This window comes from Sturnira hondurensis, unplaced genomic scaffold (assembly GCF_014824575.4).
Source record: "Sturnira hondurensis isolate 20B ecotype Veracruz unplaced genomic scaffold, ASM1482457v3 Scaffold0022908, whole genome shotgun sequence".
NCBI classification, from domain to species: domain Eukaryota; kingdom Metazoa; phylum Chordata; class Mammalia; order Chiroptera; family Phyllostomidae; genus Sturnira; species Sturnira hondurensis.
The window spans coordinates 9956575-9972947 of record NW_028095539.1 but is presented as its reverse complement, the minus strand read 5'-3'; the positions used below and the strand labels follow the sequence as shown (position 1 = coordinate 9972947).

Sequence of the window (16373 nt, the reverse complement as noted above, 5' to 3'; positions counted from 1 at the left end):
ACAATACTTAGTTTTAAAATAAACATTTACTACGAAACAGGCTGAAGTAAGTATTGTTTCTACTTTTAGCAATTAAAAACCAAAACAGACTAGGTGGTCCAAGGACTCTGAAGGTGACTTGGCTGTGTGCAGAGTTGCAGCCCCCACCTCACTGGTTCCAGAGCCAGGGTCAGACGTCAGAGGTCAGAGGCTGGAGCCACGGAAGCAGCGGGTACAAGGTTGATTTCTAAGACACGGGAGTTCAAAGCCAAGGACGGATGGCCCGATCTGAGGGCAAAGTCAAGCCAAAATTCCACAGCATCTAATTGGCACAAATAAACTCTAAAACCCGCCCAAGGCGAGGTGCAGAGTGAGAAGCCCACTCAGCAGGAGCGAGCCTGGCTGTACAGAGCAGAGCCAGGGCCAGGTGCAGCCACCAACGGGGGGCTTGCACTTGGCAGTACTTCTCCATGATACTGAAAATCACAGTGAAAGCACAAGGCTGGCCAGGGGCAGGACCTGAGGCCGCCACCTAGGCTCAAACAGCCCCATGTGACAGGGCCCACTGCACTTCAGCGAGAGCGGGACGGAGACGAAACAGAGCACGCACTACTCCTCAGGGCTCAGGGCTCAGGGACAGAATGCTCGCTGTGTCCAGCAGACAGGAGCCTGAGAGTGTGAGGGTGCCACCCACTGGGGACCAGGGTGGGCATTCTCAGAGCTGCCTCAGGGCTGAGCAAGTGTATAGAGCCAGAGCTGGCCCAGGGGAGGACAGCTCCCCAAAAGCTGAACCTCCCAAACCCGCACTCTTGGGTTCCAGGACCAAACCCGTCAATCTCTTTCCCTGGGAACCTAAGCAAAGCTGCTCAGCTGTTCACGCTGATCCACGCGGCCCACCTGGATCAGCATGTGGCAGATGTCCACGTGGCCGGCCTCTGCCGCAGCGTGCAGTGGGGACCGCTTGCTCTGGTGCTCCATCTTGAAGTTGGGGTCAATGCCATCGACTGTGAACAGATGGGTGTTGCTGATTACCTCCAGGCCGGCGCTGCCTCCCAGCACAAAGATGGTCGGGAGGCACCTGGACAACCCGCCACGCCCCACGGGCCGAGCAGCCACAGAGGCTGGGTCTGGAAGGCCAGGCCAGGTTCAAAGGGAGCCTCACGCAAGTCTCCATCATGCCAACAAATGGCTATGTTGTCAGAAGCTACCCGTCGACACAAACCCGCTCCCTTGAACCTCCCATCTAACTTGGGCCCCAGTAACTTCTCCGGGGCTCTGTGTCGTCACTTGGTCCTGGTGACAGCCTCCCCACCCAAGCTGAGACTCGGGAGAGCACGTCCAGGTGCGCCCCAACAGAGACATGCTGGGTGCGCACAACTCCCAGTGGCCAGAAGGGGACACTGAGCCGACGGACCAGCCGCAGAGCAGAGAGGCAATGGCCAGAAGTGGGAGGAAAATGACTAAAGTGCCACTACAGTCAACACTCAATACACGTTTTTTAAAAGTAAATTGTTAAGCCTCTCTCCTTATTCACTGGGAAACAAAGAGATTTTTTAAGTCACCCTTTTCAACCCAGAGAAATCGAGCCCAGAGCCGAGAGGACAGAATCAGATCACTGTCTTTCTGTGGCCAGTGTGAAGGCCAAAGGCCACACAGCAGGCACCCCTGCTACGGGGACGGAAGAAAAGCAAAGGCGGAGTGGCTCTGGCCCCAGTGGCCCGCCCTGCACGCTCTTCTCGGTGAGCACACCCGACCTGTCAGAGTGAGGGTCAGAGGCCAGCCCCCCGTCCCGTGCACACTGAGCGGGAACAGTGGGCACTGGCGCCACCCCGCTGGGCGCCCTGGCTGCACCCGCCAGGGCAGCAGAGGCAGCAGCGGCACCGACCCCGTGAGACTGGAAGGCTGCGGCACCCGCCCTCGCGGGCCCTGGGAGAACAGGCACTCACCCAGCATGAGAAGCACCTTCTGCAGCTCCCCTTGCCTGGCAGAGAAGTACAGCTGCTTCGGGTGGAAGCGGAGCTTCTTGGGTCTGTGGGGAGAACGCAGGACAGTGTCACCAACGAGTCCCCCACAGCCAAGTGCCACGCCCACCTGATGGCTCCTCCGGGTCTAGGCTCCCGCCCACCCGCTGCAGGCGTCTCCCACTAACAGTGAGCAAGGAGAGCAGCTTCTTCACACGGAGCAGCACAGCGGCTCCTGAGGGCCCCACTGCCGAGAGGCCGAGGTCGGCCCAGGGACGGAGTGAACTGCGCTCTGCCACTGGGACCGGGGCTCCTGACTTGAAGCGAGGTCGAATGGACACATTCAGCTCAGGCTCCCCCAGCATGAACTCCCCAATGCAGCAAGGCTGACCAGGGGCCAGGTGCTGCCTGAGGGTCACAGGGGTCAACTTGCTGAGCTAAGGGCAGCGCCACCACCTAAACTGTGTGTTGTCTCCTGAGCCCTAGAGAGAGTGATCCTTGGCTAAGTCCCCAGCAGACAGGGACTCAGAGCTGACCTCAGACATGAGGTCAGGGCATGCTGCCCGAGGTTCAGTCCTGGCCCCTCAGCCTCAATGACGCAGGGTTCTTGCCACACAAGCCCTGTGTCTGCACACGCGGTAGGGCGCACACAGCACACCAGGTGCTTTCTCCAGGCCAGTGTTGGCGTGCCCAGCGGCCTGCAGCCGGGAGCACTCTGCTTGTCGGGGGCGGGGCGCATGTAGTTAGAGGCAGCCCCAGCAGCGGGCAGAAACAGGCAGTCACAGCCGGCGAGATGCAGCCCTGCAGCAAGGCGGGCAGGCCTGGTGAGCAGGCACAGCAGGGACAGAACACGCAGCCCAAGAACAGGGCCCAAAACTCAGGAGCCGTCCTCAAAGCAGGAGTGGGGTGGTACTCGCCCTTCCCAGCTGGCGGACCTGCTTCCTAGGGGAAGGGGACGCGTGCTGGCCTAAGGCCTGATGAGCCGGGTACTCGGCTTCCCCGCACCAGGGCCGTGGTGTCCCTGGACGAGGATGCTGCACACAGGTCAGGGACACTGGGCCTCCTGTGGAGCAGACAGAGGGCTGCCAGGTAGGCCTGAGGGACTGGCAGGTCCGACCTCTGTCGCAGAGACAAGGGCCTGGCTGAGCAGCACCAGCTCTGTGGCTGTGTGGTCACCGAAGTAGGCTGGCAGCGTGCGGCGGGTATCTGCACAACCCTCACCAAGACGGTCCCTGTTCTGCCTTCAAAGCTGTTACCTTCTGCTCCCAGTGCAGCAGGCAGTCTCTCGAAATGACTCACCGAAATAGCACAAATCCATATGTGCTGTCTCGACAAACAAGCTGACGAGAAAGCCGAACGGTGCCGCAGTGACCTCCCGGGAAGGCCCTCGACCCAGTGTGGGTGCTGACACCGGGGAGGTGGGGCCTTGGCCAGCAGTGAGGCTGCGAAGGCCTGAGGATGGCGTGGACAGACAGCCCAGTGCACGCTCCACAGGGCAGTACACGTGGGGTGTGGCCAAGCTGAGCCGAGGCCCTAAGCATTCCTGACACAGGTGGTCCTTACTTTTCGGAGTCCAGAGCGATGAGTGCGCTTTCCAAGGTCTCCTTCCCAGGTCCTGACTTGGCCAGCCCAGCTGGCCCTGCAGGGTCGAAGCTCTCGGGTATCGGGGTAGCCATGCTTTGTGGCTTGTCATCCTCAGCGAGTGAAGGGCCAGCAACACTTTGGGGAGGAGGGAACACGTGAATGCTGAGTTGTACAGAGACCAGTGGAATCACAGGACGGTGTTGGCTGGGACACCCCTCCTCCCACCCCGAGCACACTGCTCCCCTGGGAGCAAGGACGAACTCCCAGACTGAGTCCCAACTCAGAATCAAGTCCTAGAGAAAAGTCACAGTGACAGCAGCGACGCTGTTCCCAGGGTTTCTAGGCCATGGGTCCCCATTGCTTTTGGGCATGAGCCTCAAGCTGGACCCTTCAAGTCCACAGCCCCCAAGAGACAAGGCCCCAGTGGACTCGGAGTGCACTGAACTGACGCCTCACCCACACTCAGCTCTGCTACGCCTCCCACTCCAGCCTCCGCCCAGCGGCCCTCAATGAGGCCTCACAGCGCTCTCTGCACCCGTGTGACGTCCACAAGGTGCCCCCTGACTGGCTGCGGACAGGCTTTGCTGCTGGTGGAAAGGCTCCCTCCCACTTTGTTTGCTGGCTGGACCCTGCTGGCAGAGGGCACCGCCACCAGCTCCCGGTGTTTCTGTCTCGTCTCCGTTTCTCGCTGACCCCTCCCAACACTGCAAGTTTCCCAGCTGTTTCTACTTAATTCTTCCAGAAAGAAAATTATATGCTTCCAACGGGAACCCTTGTTGCTTAGATTATTTTTGTGTTCAGCTCAGGCCTTTAAAACATAAAGCCATAACACAGACTGCAGCCGCTGACACTAAAACTCCATAGTGTGTGTACACATGAACAGGCATGGACAACATGTAGAGGTTTACTAACACAAGTGTGGGTGTACAGGCACGTACAGGCACACATACTGATATGTATAAGCATGTACACGTGCTTTAGATGCACATGGCTATCCATGGGAGAACTGCTACCCACAGAGAACACTGGGCCTCATGTCAATGTGGACAGTGTGATATTGCTGCAAAGACGTGTGAGCCAGAGAGGGAGGCCTGCGCCCGTGCCAATAGGACCTGAACCCCACTGTGTCTTCCTGCCAGAGACACAGGTGTGTGCTCAGTGGGGGGAGTCCAGGGGACAGGGCGGACGCCTACCTGCCTGTGGTGGTGTCGGCCCGGCCCTCCCCCGTGGCATTCTTCTCCTGCCCTGGGGCCAGGGTCATGGTGGAGGTCGTGTCTGCCTTGGCGATCGTCACTTCCTTGGCTTTGGAGGCCTCTTCCCCGCAGTGGGGACAGTAGCTGGCCCCACTGACTCGTGAGGCACAGGCCTTATGGAAGCGGTGTGAGACACTGCTCTCGGGCTGGCACTCCATGAAGCTGCCCTGCAGGTGACACGAGAGGGTTTGTTTCAGAGTCGGGCTGACAGGCAGAGAAGTGAGTGAGTGTGACCGAGCCTGCGGGGGAGAGGGCGCAGCACGGCCCTCCCCAAGAATGCCCACACGGCCTGGCCCCCCAAGGTCGAGGCCAGGCCCCGGCTGTCCAAACCTGGGGGGGGAGGTTGCCCACCAAGCCAGGTCCCAGGAAGGACCCAAGAGAGCAGGTCAGAATATGAATGGCAGGACAGAGCGCCAGGAGGAGGCCCTACTGGCAGCAGCTCCCACGGCACTTTAGGTAACCCAGCGGTCTCAGGAAAGTCCGCTCCTTGGCCCAAAGGGGGTGACATTGAGGAGGAGGAGCCCAAACTCAACAGACCCACAAAAGCAGCTTCCTGCTTTCTTAGCACAGCAGCAGCAGCCGCGGAGGGCGGGGCCCCGGGGTGAGGAACCTGCACTGCGGGCACAGGGCTGTGCGAAGGGGGCAGCGGACAAAGGCCCAGAAGAAACCGCAGGTGAAGGTGACGCGGAAGGCACAGTGTGCCCTCTGGGACATGGGCTGCACAGGCAAAGCTCAGAGGAGGAGGGGCCCAGGCCCCTGCCCTGGCCAGGTCCCCGTTGCTCCTGGAGCCCACTGTGTGTGTGTCTGTGAGTGTGAGTGTATGTGTGTGTGTGTGTGCAGACCTCCAGGGTGCCTGGCCCGGCCGAGGCCCTGTGTGGGCAGCGAGGGCAGGGTGCTTACCGCTGTGCAGAAATAGCCGCAGCCAGGGCAGCACTGGTGCTTCACCATCCGGCCCCGGTGGTCCTCACACAGCACTAGGAGCGGCGCCTTGCTGGATGGGCGCATCAGCTCATGCTTGACCACGCTGTTTGTGCACCGGCCCAGCTGCAATCAGACAACAGCAGAGTCAGCAGTGGGGCTGCCAGGGCGAGTCCGGGGGGATCTCACCCCCGTGTGTGGTCGAGGACACATGTCCCCCAGAAGAGGGTGATCTGCACACACTGTTAACTTGGCAAAAATGAGAACACCCCAAGCAAGTTGGGGTCTCAGCTGGGTGCAAGTAAACAAATAAAACAAGTAAACAGATGTACACTGGGCAGGACCAAGCTGGGCAGGACCGCTGTCACAGGCCAGCAGCAGGGAACGCACAGGAGTGTCTGAAACTTCCTGGAGCCCCCAAGTGGTCAGGACAGCCAGAGCGAGTGCCAGACCAAGGGCTGCTGGCCATAGTAGCTGCAGACCACAGGCTTGGATGCATTGGGGACACGCTGGGAGGCAGCCCAGGCACCTGCCAACATCAGCCTCCTCAGGCCCCAGACAGGACCGACCCTCCCTGCCCAGCGACTGACCAGCTGACAGAGGCTCTGCCCCTACCCAGTGCATCTGGATACCAGGGAGTGGGCGTGATGGACGGAGTCCTGGGCCACACAGCCCGAGCCCCGCCTTCCTGGTCAACAGCTTGCCTTCCCAGCAAAAGGCTGCACGAGGACGCTGAGACAGAAGACAGAGAGCAAAGCTGACACGCCAAAACCAGGAACACTGGTGAGGGGCACACGTGAGACACCTCAAATGTGCCCCAGAGGAACAAACCTCGTGGCAGCTCTGAAGTGGGGACCAGAGGCTACAAAGAGAGACACACCCTGAGGACAAAAACAAGCTCCTGGCCTTGGCTGGTGTGGCTCAGTGGATTGAGTGCAGGCCTGCAAACCAGAGGACCATGGTTTGATTCCCAGTCAGGGCACAGGCCTGGGTTGCGGGCCAGTTCCCAGCAGGGGACTCACGAGAGGCAACCATACATTGATATTTCTCTCTCTCTCTCCTTCCCTTCCCCTCTAAAGATAAATAAATAAATAAATCTTTTTAAAAATCCTTAAAAAAAACAAACAAGCTCCTAGACTTGGAAACCAGGTAGAAGGAATGAAGGTTTCTGCAGAAGTGCTCTTACAAAGACTGTTATTTAATCAGTCTGAAAGATAACAGGATGTTTAAAGCAGAAACAGCAGTGACCTACTGCGGGAATTCCAGTGGTTACCAAACTGAACTCCAAGTAGGACAGGAGGGGTGGGAGGCTCAGAACCACATTGTCGTAACCTGGCACGTTAAATGAAATCAAAGCTATACATTGTAAGCCCAGGGCAACCACTAAACCCATCAGCAAAAGGTATAAATAGTAAAGCCAATACTAAAGTGAATAACAGTGATAAAAAACTTCGACGTGGAAGGCTGAGGATGAAGAGAAAGGACTGGCAGTCCACGTCGGCCCCAATGCTGTTCTGCTGCCCAGCCCCCCGCGGGCGGCCCAAGCAGCTGCTGCAGAGCAGGTCGACAGCTCACGGAGCGCTGTGCACACCCACAGGCATGAAACGCCGCCTGCCCTTTGTGACAGAGTGGCAGGCTCCGAACTTCTGACTGTAAACCCACCAAATCCCAGAAAGGTTCCATGCGAAGAGGGCCTGGGGCCCATGGGTGGGGCAGTCTGAGCAGCAAGAACAAACTACAAAACACTTAACCCAATCGAGCAGGCTGTGAGTCCACAGTGAGCTGGAAGAAGACCTGGGAAGCAAGGCTCGTCCTGGAGCCGGGACGCTGGGTGGGAGACACTGGGTGAGGGGACGAGGCTCCGTGCAGACCCACACCAGCCAGTGAAAGCAGCGAACGGGCGAGTGGCTACCCCACAACCCCCAGTGAACGGACACGCGTGTCAGCCGGGCTACACAGCCTACTCTGGGCCAGCGGCCCCGGCGGTCTTGCAAAGGGAGCACGCGGAGCCGAGTGCTGGGTCCTGGCTGCACAAGAGGGAGATGGAGAAGCAGACTCGCATGCTGAACGGTGCCGCGAGCACAGGACCCCCAGGCTCCAAGGGGCAAAAGGCCCACACTGTCCACAGGCAAGCTGGTAGGAAAGAAAAGGGGGGTTGTTGTAAACCAAGACCAATGGGCAAGAGCCCTGGCCGAGGAGCTCGGCTGGTCACAGCATCCGTCCAAGATGCCCGGGCTGCTGGCTCCGGCCCCATCAGGGCACAAACAAGAACCGACCAGTGACCAAAAGCACAAACGTAAGCGGAACCACAAATCAACGTTCCCCTCTCTTTCCCTCTCCCCCTCCCACCTCCTGTCCTTAAAAAAGAAGACAGATGGGCACCAGGGTCCAAGGCCACATGTACGGATCATGAAACTACTCAGAAGACCAGGGTGACCGTGACCAGAGTCAGGGTGCCGGCTCCGCCAGGTCCAAGCTCCATGTCTAAAGTGGTCGTGAGCAAGCACCCTTGTTTGTCTCGCATGGTTTTCTGTTTCACATTGTAACAAAAATATACATAACACGTTGAATACAGAAAAGACCATGAGATCCCAGGACGCTGAAGGGGGTGGGGGTGGGGAGAGAACCAGGAGGCTCAGAAACGGGGACAGCAAGGCAAGCGGCACCATGGCTGCCTCTCCGCACGACATGCCCCGTGGGGCCTGCAGCCCGGCAGACAAGGGCTGGCCCTCTGAGCCGGAACCTGCTGGCACTGCACTCCACGGCGTCTGGTATGAGGACAGGCTCGAGCAGCAGACTAAGGACACAGCTCCGTGGAGAGAAGGCTGGGGAGCTGCTGCAGGAGGGCGCAAAGGGCGCCACACTGGCCCTGATGCACCCCGGGGCTGCTCCTGATGGGCTCTGCAGGGGGAGCTCTGAAGCTCTGAAGTGTGTGGGCACAACCAAATGAAAATCGGGCTGAAACCGCAAGGGCCCGAACACCCTCAGGACTCCATACCAAGCGCCAGATCCCAGGAACCAGGAGCAGGACCCAACAGCAAAGAATGCCATTGACCCCAGGGTCTGGGAAGGTGTCCCGTCCACCCGGGGCCTCCACCGAGCCAGCAGCGTGGACCAGGACAGGACCAGGGAAGGACCAGGGAAGGACCAGGGAGTGTGGGGGTTGAAAAGGCAAAAGCTCAGTGCACACCCAACAAAGACCTCGAGGGGAGCTCCAAGGACAGACTGAGACGGCCGACCTCCACGCCCGTGTCTGACTGGGGACGAGGCAACGCCACGGAAAACCGCCACTGTCTCTGCCCTGTGAGGAATGTCCTCTCTGTTTAAAGACCTTCCTGGACAATCTGAGGCAAATGGGTATTTGGTAAAACGCCAGCTCGAGGCCAGGATGGGGACAGAGGGAGGGACGGGTGCCAGCAGTGGTGAGGGCAGAGGCGGGGGACGGGGTCAGAAGGGTGCATGCCCGTTGTCCCCAAGAAAGGCCCTCTGAGAACCGGACAGGCTGCGACTGCAGAACACGGGCAACCAGCCTCGGTGCCTCGGGCTCAGCCCTGCCGCTCACCTGTCCACATCTGCGTCAGCGGCGAGGTGGGACCCCCAGAAGCAACGTGACCCCAGACAGACACCACACACAGAGCCGCCTGCACCCACGCTCCGCTGCCGTCCGCCTGCCCCAGCCCTCTCGCCTGGGCGTCCCTGCAGTCTGCCGGGCCTGCACTCCCGCGCTGGGGCCCGGCCCTGCTCAACAACAGAGACGCTCACCTCGTGGTCCACACTCTCCGTGGCCATGCACTGGTTGTTGGCCAGCGTGGTGATTTCTCGGCTTTTTGGGGTTTCCATCCGGCAGCTGCACAGGGGCACTTCCTGAAGGCCGTCCATCTCCCCTGCATCGGGACCGCTGACCAGCCCTGGGTCACACAGACACGCAGGTGCATTGGCACCAGTGAGAGACGTGCCTGGCTCTCACTGCACCTGGCACCGCGCAGTCCCCACCTCCAGGGGCAGGAAACACAAGTGGCAAGGCGGCCATGCTGGCACATGGCACTGCGCAGCCCTCCCAGGCCATGCCACCGCCTGGCCCAAGAATGACCCGCGCGCCCCGTTCTCATAGCCGGAGCCAAGTGCAGAGAGAGGAGGCTTCTGCACCGGCTGCGCCTACCTGTGGACTCTCACCCTAGGGTCCCTCACCTGCTTTTAGAGTTGCAGCCACAGAAACAAACACCCAATTCCACTGGGAACCATGTGGTAACAGTCTCCTTCCTCCCAGGCCCCCCCGCCCCACAACAGTCAGGGCACAGCCACCGGCAGGAAGGGGATGTTGGGAAAACCGGGATCAGGATAGAAATGCTCAGGAGAAGCCGGCACTTCATCCTCCTCCCGGGCCCACTTCACTGGGAGGGGAGGCCGCATCCCAGACTGCAGCACAGCCTGCGAGGCTGTCGGGCCGGGCCGACCCGACTGCAGCGGCAGGGGTCGCTGCTCCCTGAGGAGGACACACGCTCCTCCCCCGCCAGACTGACGAGGGAGGGACGCCAGGGGGCCCGTGCTGCCAGCGGTGCACACTGGCCTGCCTGCCCAGCAACAAGGAGTGTGTCCTCACGGGTGCGGCAGCAACACGGATACCTGCCGTGTCTGCCTGTCTATCTGCCCAGCCGCCCATCAGGATGCCAGTAACCACACCTTCTGGTGCGGCCGCCAGGGGGCATCACGCCAACGCTGAGGCCGACACCCAAAAGCAGAGTGAGACAGTGCCCAGCCGATCTGCAGCCCAGCACTCACCTTCTCCTTGTGAAGGCAGCGTCCCCTTGACACGGAGGTCCAGGGAGTCCAGAGAAACTTCCATGTACCCCACGCTGTCTCCTGGCGCTGCAGGCTCTGCGCTTCCCAAAGACGACATGTACGCATCGGAACCTGCGTCAAAGGCACCCCTGTAAATGCCACACGGCCACCCAGGCCCCAGCCTCAGGGCTGAGTGACCCATCCAACATAGCCAGCAGGGCACCACCGTGTGCAGGACCCCACGGCTCCCACCGCATTGCTGCCTATGCTCGCTCCACCCACTCCCACGTCTGCACACAACACACGTGGCAGGAAAAACGAAGGCTCTTGCGTGTCATATCCCCTTCTCTGACATGACGCCAGCAAAGGGAAGGGGGTCCAATGAAGAAGGGTGAGGCGGACATGTGCGCACGCGTGTCCTGTGAGCGCCACTCTCCACAGGAGAGAGCTGCAGCTGAGGCACAAAGACCTGCTGGCTCTGATGTGAGCCAGGCTGCCGCGAGGGAGAGAACGGGCACCATGAGCAAAGGCACCGAGGCGCACAGGCGACTGCACGTCCAGGAGCCCGCCAACGCCGGCTCCAGTCTCAGACGGCCCGTCTACATGGGCCTCCTGCGCCTGGAGATGGCGCTGCCGCCCCAACGTCCATTTGGCAGACCACTGTCTTTGTCAGCGACATGGAAGAACTCTGAAACGATGACGGGAAAGAGCGAGTCCTGCAGCTCTGTGATGCCAAGATGGATGGATGGATGGATGGATGGATGGTGGACAGATGGATGAAGAATGGACGGACAAATGGACAGTGGGCAGGCAGACGGACGGATGGATGGCTGGGTGGAACAGACTAAATGTCCAAAAACGGCCCTCCCAGTGTCAGCAGGACTGGAGGGATGAAACGCGAACACCCACTCGGTGGGTGATGTGGGAACCACTGGGTGCTCATCTGCACACAGGATGTCAGCTGGGGCCCCTCAGACCACACACACTCACTCACAGTGGGTCCGAGACCCAAGGGCAAGGGCCGGAAGTGCAAAACTCGGGGAAGAAAATACAAGACAAACTCTCTGCACCCAGCAGTCCGTCAAGATCTCTGAGACCACAAACCACGAACGTGGAAAGGAAACAGGCCTAAGCCTAACCCCAGCACGATGACGAGATGCCGCATTTACAAACACACCCGACAGACAACTGAGAGGAAGCGGCACACGCCCGATTCCAAGTGAGCAAAAGATACACTTTCCCAAAGAAGGGGCAGAAGACCAAGTATGCACCCCGGTGTCAATAAGGACATGCCCTGCAACCACCAGCAATGCCGGAGGGAGCCTGGCCATGGTGGGCCAGCAAGGACAGGGCCCGGTTTCTGTGCTGGGGCAGGGAAAGAGGAAAAGGGCTTGGGTGAACCGTTTCCTAAAGAGTTAGGCACAGAGCATGACTCAGCCACTGCTGTCTGAATATGTGCCCACGAGAAGCAAGAACATCTGTTCAACAAAGAAGGACGTGCAATGTGTGTGGCTGCTGCACTGTGGAGCAGCCCCAGACCTCAGAGAGCCCAGTCACCTGCCCACTGGTGAGGGGCACTCGCCGTGGACAGCCCCCAGCATGGAGCCCCTCCCAGCCCCGTCCACATGCAGCACAGCTGACTCTGAAGCAGTCACTCAAAGCAGCCAGAGAGACGGGCACCTGCCCCACGACCCATTCACACGTTGGCAGTGCTGGCCCACCCACAGAGACGGGTGCCTGGGGACGGAGGGCTGGCGGGGCCGGGCCCAGCAGGGGCACGACCGTGACTGCGGGCAGGTCACACCAGCGAGGCTGCTGAGAGATAGGCACTGTGTCTGACGCTGAGCCCTCGGCAGCAGAGGTGCCCCAGGGTCGCCTCTGCCGCCGCCTGCCCGCCCCACCTCCACCATCTGGAGCAGGGGGTCTGCCCAGATGGTCAAAAGCCACCCACAGGGCTGAGGCACCCCCCACAGGGCCCTGGGCTCCCACACAGATCATGGCCTCCCAGCTACACAAGGAAGGTGATACACAAGCCCATCAGCTCAACATCCAACAAGAAAGCCAGTGCATATGACACATTTGCCACAAGAAACTCGCTTATGGGTCACCTGAGTGTCTCTACCAAAGGGATTTCAAACTTCCCTTTTTTAAATAAACAAATGACCCTGGCTGGTGTGGCTCAGCAGACTGAGTGCTGGCCTGTGACCAAAAGGTCATTGGTTCAATTCCCAGTTAGGGCACATGCCTGGGTTGCAGGCCAGGTCCCCAGCAAAGGGCATGCGAGAGGTGACCACACATGGATGTTTCTCTCCCTTTCTTTCTCCCTCCCTTCCCCTCTGTCTAAAAATAAATAAATAAATATTTTTTAAAAATAAAAATAAGTAAAAACAAAAATAAATCCAGATGAAATCCTGGAGACCCGAACTCCTGGACGCCCCAACTCCAAGCCAGCTTTGCCCCGGGGTCCAGAGTGGACTTGTGTTTACCTAGCACGCTGCTCGGCTTCCTTTTATTTCTCCGCCTCCTCTTCCTGGCGGGCTTGACCCAGGGGCTGTCGGGTTTGCCTCTCCTCTTGAGAAACTTCTTCCTGATGCTGGACTCCGAGCTCTGGGAACCAAAGGGCAGACAGGAAATGCTGAGCAGGGGCCCTACAGAGCCCGAGCGCTCCCGTCCTGTTCGCTAGGAAAACGGAACTCCTGCCCTACCCTGACTCTTCAACTAGAAGGTCACTCTCCCTTTGAGACATTGCTCTGGGTCCCCTCCGCAAAGACACCCAGGCTTGTCCCCAAATGTCACCCTAGGCTCAGGTGTTTTACAGGACAAATAAAGGGCCAGGAGCACTGCCATGGGACGCGTGAGTCTTCTAAATCTGGCACAAAGAGAGCGCACAAGAAAGCCCCACTCGGAGGCGCCGTGGCTGTGAGGCCACATTTCATCACAGGGGCGCAGGTTCTGCCCGAGAGGCGAGGGCCAGCAAGGCCTGTTGCCGAGTGAGGGCACGGCGGGTTCTCGGCAGTTATGTGTCTCTAAAACCCAGGTGGGGGGCGTCTACCTGCCAGGAGCGACAGACAGACGCACAGCACCAACAGCCGCCCTCTGTAACTGGTCTAACTGAAGGGCCGCAGGCTGCCCGCCTACTGCGGACATCGAGAAGCTGAAAAGAAAGTGTTCACGAGACAGACGGACACACCATGTGCAGCAGCTGGTCTTGTCCCCGACCGCCCCAGTGTGGGCACCCAAGTGTGACCACAGCCTGCCACCCTGTGCCCCCCCTACCTGCCCCACTCTGGACACTCCTTGCCGCCAAAGCTGCAACGAGCACTGCCCCCTAAGCTCACTGTCACTCTACCCCTACTGCCTAAGTCTCCACGCACTCCCTCACCTTCCCCTACCACGTGACCAGCTGACACCACTGGCCACGTTTTGTTTCCAAAGAGTGTTTGTTCTGCAGCCCGCGAGACCCCGAGCTCCCTGACTCCCCCGCCACAGCTCAGAGGCCTGCTCCGGGTCCTGGCCACGGCTCCCAGGCTCTGTTCCCCCCCACTCCCAGCTCCCCTCTCCCTGCCCTGGCCCTGCCTCCATGAAGCTGCCATTTGCCTGCCCACTAGTAGCACCTGACTGGTCCTGGCTCCCGCCTCTCACTGCCCCAACAGGCTCTGCCCCACACCGCAAACCTCCTTCTCACAGCCCTTGCAGCCAGCGCCCACCCCAGGCAACCACCTGCCGTCGGCAGGGTGTCTCTCGGCCCCTTTCCCGGGGCCAGCTCACATCGGCCTGCGTCCTCGAGGCCCTGCCTCCTCCCAGTGTGCTAGCACAGCGTCTCCCAACCCACTCGGCCACCAACACGAGTCAGAATGCACTGCTGGTTACCAGGTCAGACTCGTCTCCATCCTCCTCCTCCTCCTCCCCGGTGCCGGCCGACTCCTGTTCCTCTTCTGACTCTCCGTCCATCTGACCAGCCGCACGCCAGGCCAAAAAGAGAACAGACACTCATGAGACCCCTCAGCGGCAGCAATCTGATCGAAACACGCTTTCGGTATGCTGGCCACAAACACTGGAGATGGGGGAGTGGTCTGTGAGGTGACGGACACCCCCACTGCAGACCACTCGGTACGAGACAAGTGTACCTGACACATGCTGTGTGTGGCAGAAGTCATGGACTACAAAATAACAAAACACACATAAAAAGATCTTCAGAGGCCACAAAATAACAGAATAAACCCCCTCCCCCGCACAGCCCAGCCCAGCCCCAGTGGCCTCACAGCTAAGACCAAGCACGAGGCCTGCACACACAAGGGGTTCTGTCTGCTTGGATGACAGTCACCGGACAGTTCTGTGCCATGTTCATTAAAGACACGGTTACGGGTTCTTCCCACATCAGAACACCACGCATGCCGTATTTCCACTGCTGCACACCCTGCCACCCACACAGCTGACGCGGCACGCCAGCCTGGCTCTGTGGGGCTCACGGCAACTGCATTGACTCGGACGGCCCCAGCAGCTCCGCGCCAGGCTGTGCCCAAGACCAGCCGGGGACCCCTGGGACAAGCCACAGGTGGGCACCACCACCTGCACAGGGCGCTCGGGAAGCTCCAAGAACAGTGCTGGCCATGCCCAAAGGCACTGCCAGCCTCCAAAGGGTCACACATCCCAGGGCAGAAAGAGAACCTCCCTGGACGTCTCATCTGCCATGCGTGGCAGGACCTTACCTGCAATCCGCATTTCCACTGGGTTTGGGTTTCCTACAATCTGTAGAAGCCACACACATGGGACACCAACGTTTAGGCTGCTGACTGTGCTAACACCATCTGCATCGAGTCCTGCACGCTTTGCTTGTGTTTCTCACCACACAGGACTTTGCGGGTTTCCTCTGGACCAGTCACGCATGTCCATCTTTCCCTTCTTGGCTTCTGAGTCTATGCCATGCACAAGAGGGCCTTCCTCATTTGACATTAAAAATACAGTTTCCATGTTTCCTACCACCATGCAACATTGTGTTGACACTTCACAACTGGAATGTACTGCTTTAAACAGCAGCTCTGCTAGGAAGTAGCCTGTGCAGCCCAGACCCACCCTTTCCCAGTGCCCCGTGGGGCGGTCTTCGCCCTTGCCGACTGCAGCCCTCCCCCACCCAGCTCCGGGAGGGAGGCTCCGCGGTTCCATGCCCTCGAGCAGAGTCCACGTCTATTTCCCCCCAAAGACCAGTCGATCATCCCGGCAACAATCTCTGAAAAGTCATGGTCCCCAGACCCCCACACGAAACCCACATCACAGCGAACGCTGTCTATCTGTACCAATGGCTGGCTGTGGACCCCCCAAGCCCCTGCTGTTCTCCAGGCTCCCAAGCCCCCTGGCCTGGCCCCCCAACCCAGGCTGGCACTGCTGCCCCGGCCACTCCTCTCGCTGTGGACAGCCCCCGTGTCCACTGCCCACAGAGCCCAGAGACTCCAGGGGGACAGCCCTGCACCTGTGGGCAACCCGGGGAGGCAGCACTGGCCCTTCCCACTCAGACTCATGGCGGGTCTTCCCATGGACTTGCCTCTTTTAATCTTTCGGCAAAGTCTCAGTTTTTCTCTACACGCAACAAATGTTTCTTGTTAAATTCATCACTAAGTACACTGGCAATACCGAACAGTTATCAGTCTTTTAACAGTTATAACCATCCGTTGTGATTTCGGGATGAGGCTGTGGTTTGCTGCTCAGTCCTGACCTTCCAGAGCCCCACACCAAGGTCTCCGCACTGAGGCAACTGCAGAGCAGACGCCCCCCAATGGGTCCTGCTCAGCAAAGTCGTGTCCAGTGTCTTCTGAGACCACTGCCAACACCATCACTCTATTCCCAGTGGGCGTCCGTGCCCACACGGGGAAATCGGGGGTTCTGTCTTCACCACAGGATGGCT

The 16373-nt window shown here is 59.5% G+C and overlaps 1 protein-coding gene across 6 annotated transcripts in view; it reads right to left on the bottom strand.

The window, feature by feature from the left end:
* Nucleotides 1-16373, bottom strand: part of EHMT1 (euchromatic histone lysine methyltransferase 1) — a 95944-nt gene that overhangs the window by 20316 nt on the left and 59255 nt on the right. For 3 of the 6 annotated variants that reach the window (XM_037036958.1, XM_037036960.1, XM_037036959.1), the window contains exons 7-16: nucleotides 14345-14425; nucleotides 13527-13628; nucleotides 12961-13081; nucleotides 10475-10606; nucleotides 9458-9603; nucleotides 5678-5821; nucleotides 4718-4944; nucleotides 3504-3659; nucleotides 1926-2008; nucleotides 877-983 (exon numbers count right to left, since the gene is read on the bottom strand). In XM_037036958.1, coding sequence (XP_036892853.1) covers nucleotides 877-983; nucleotides 1926-2008; nucleotides 3504-3659; nucleotides 4718-4944; nucleotides 5678-5821; nucleotides 9458-9603; nucleotides 10475-10606; nucleotides 12961-13081; nucleotides 13527-13628; nucleotides 14345-14425 — 1299 coding nt within the window. The remainder of the gene's footprint in view (nucleotides 1-876; nucleotides 984-1925; nucleotides 2009-3503; nucleotides 3660-4717; nucleotides 4945-5677; nucleotides 5822-9457; nucleotides 9604-10474; nucleotides 10607-12960; nucleotides 13082-13526; nucleotides 13629-14344; nucleotides 14426-16373) is intronic. The other 3 variants (XM_037036961.1, XM_037036962.1, XM_037036963.1) reach the window with 2 other exon arrangements.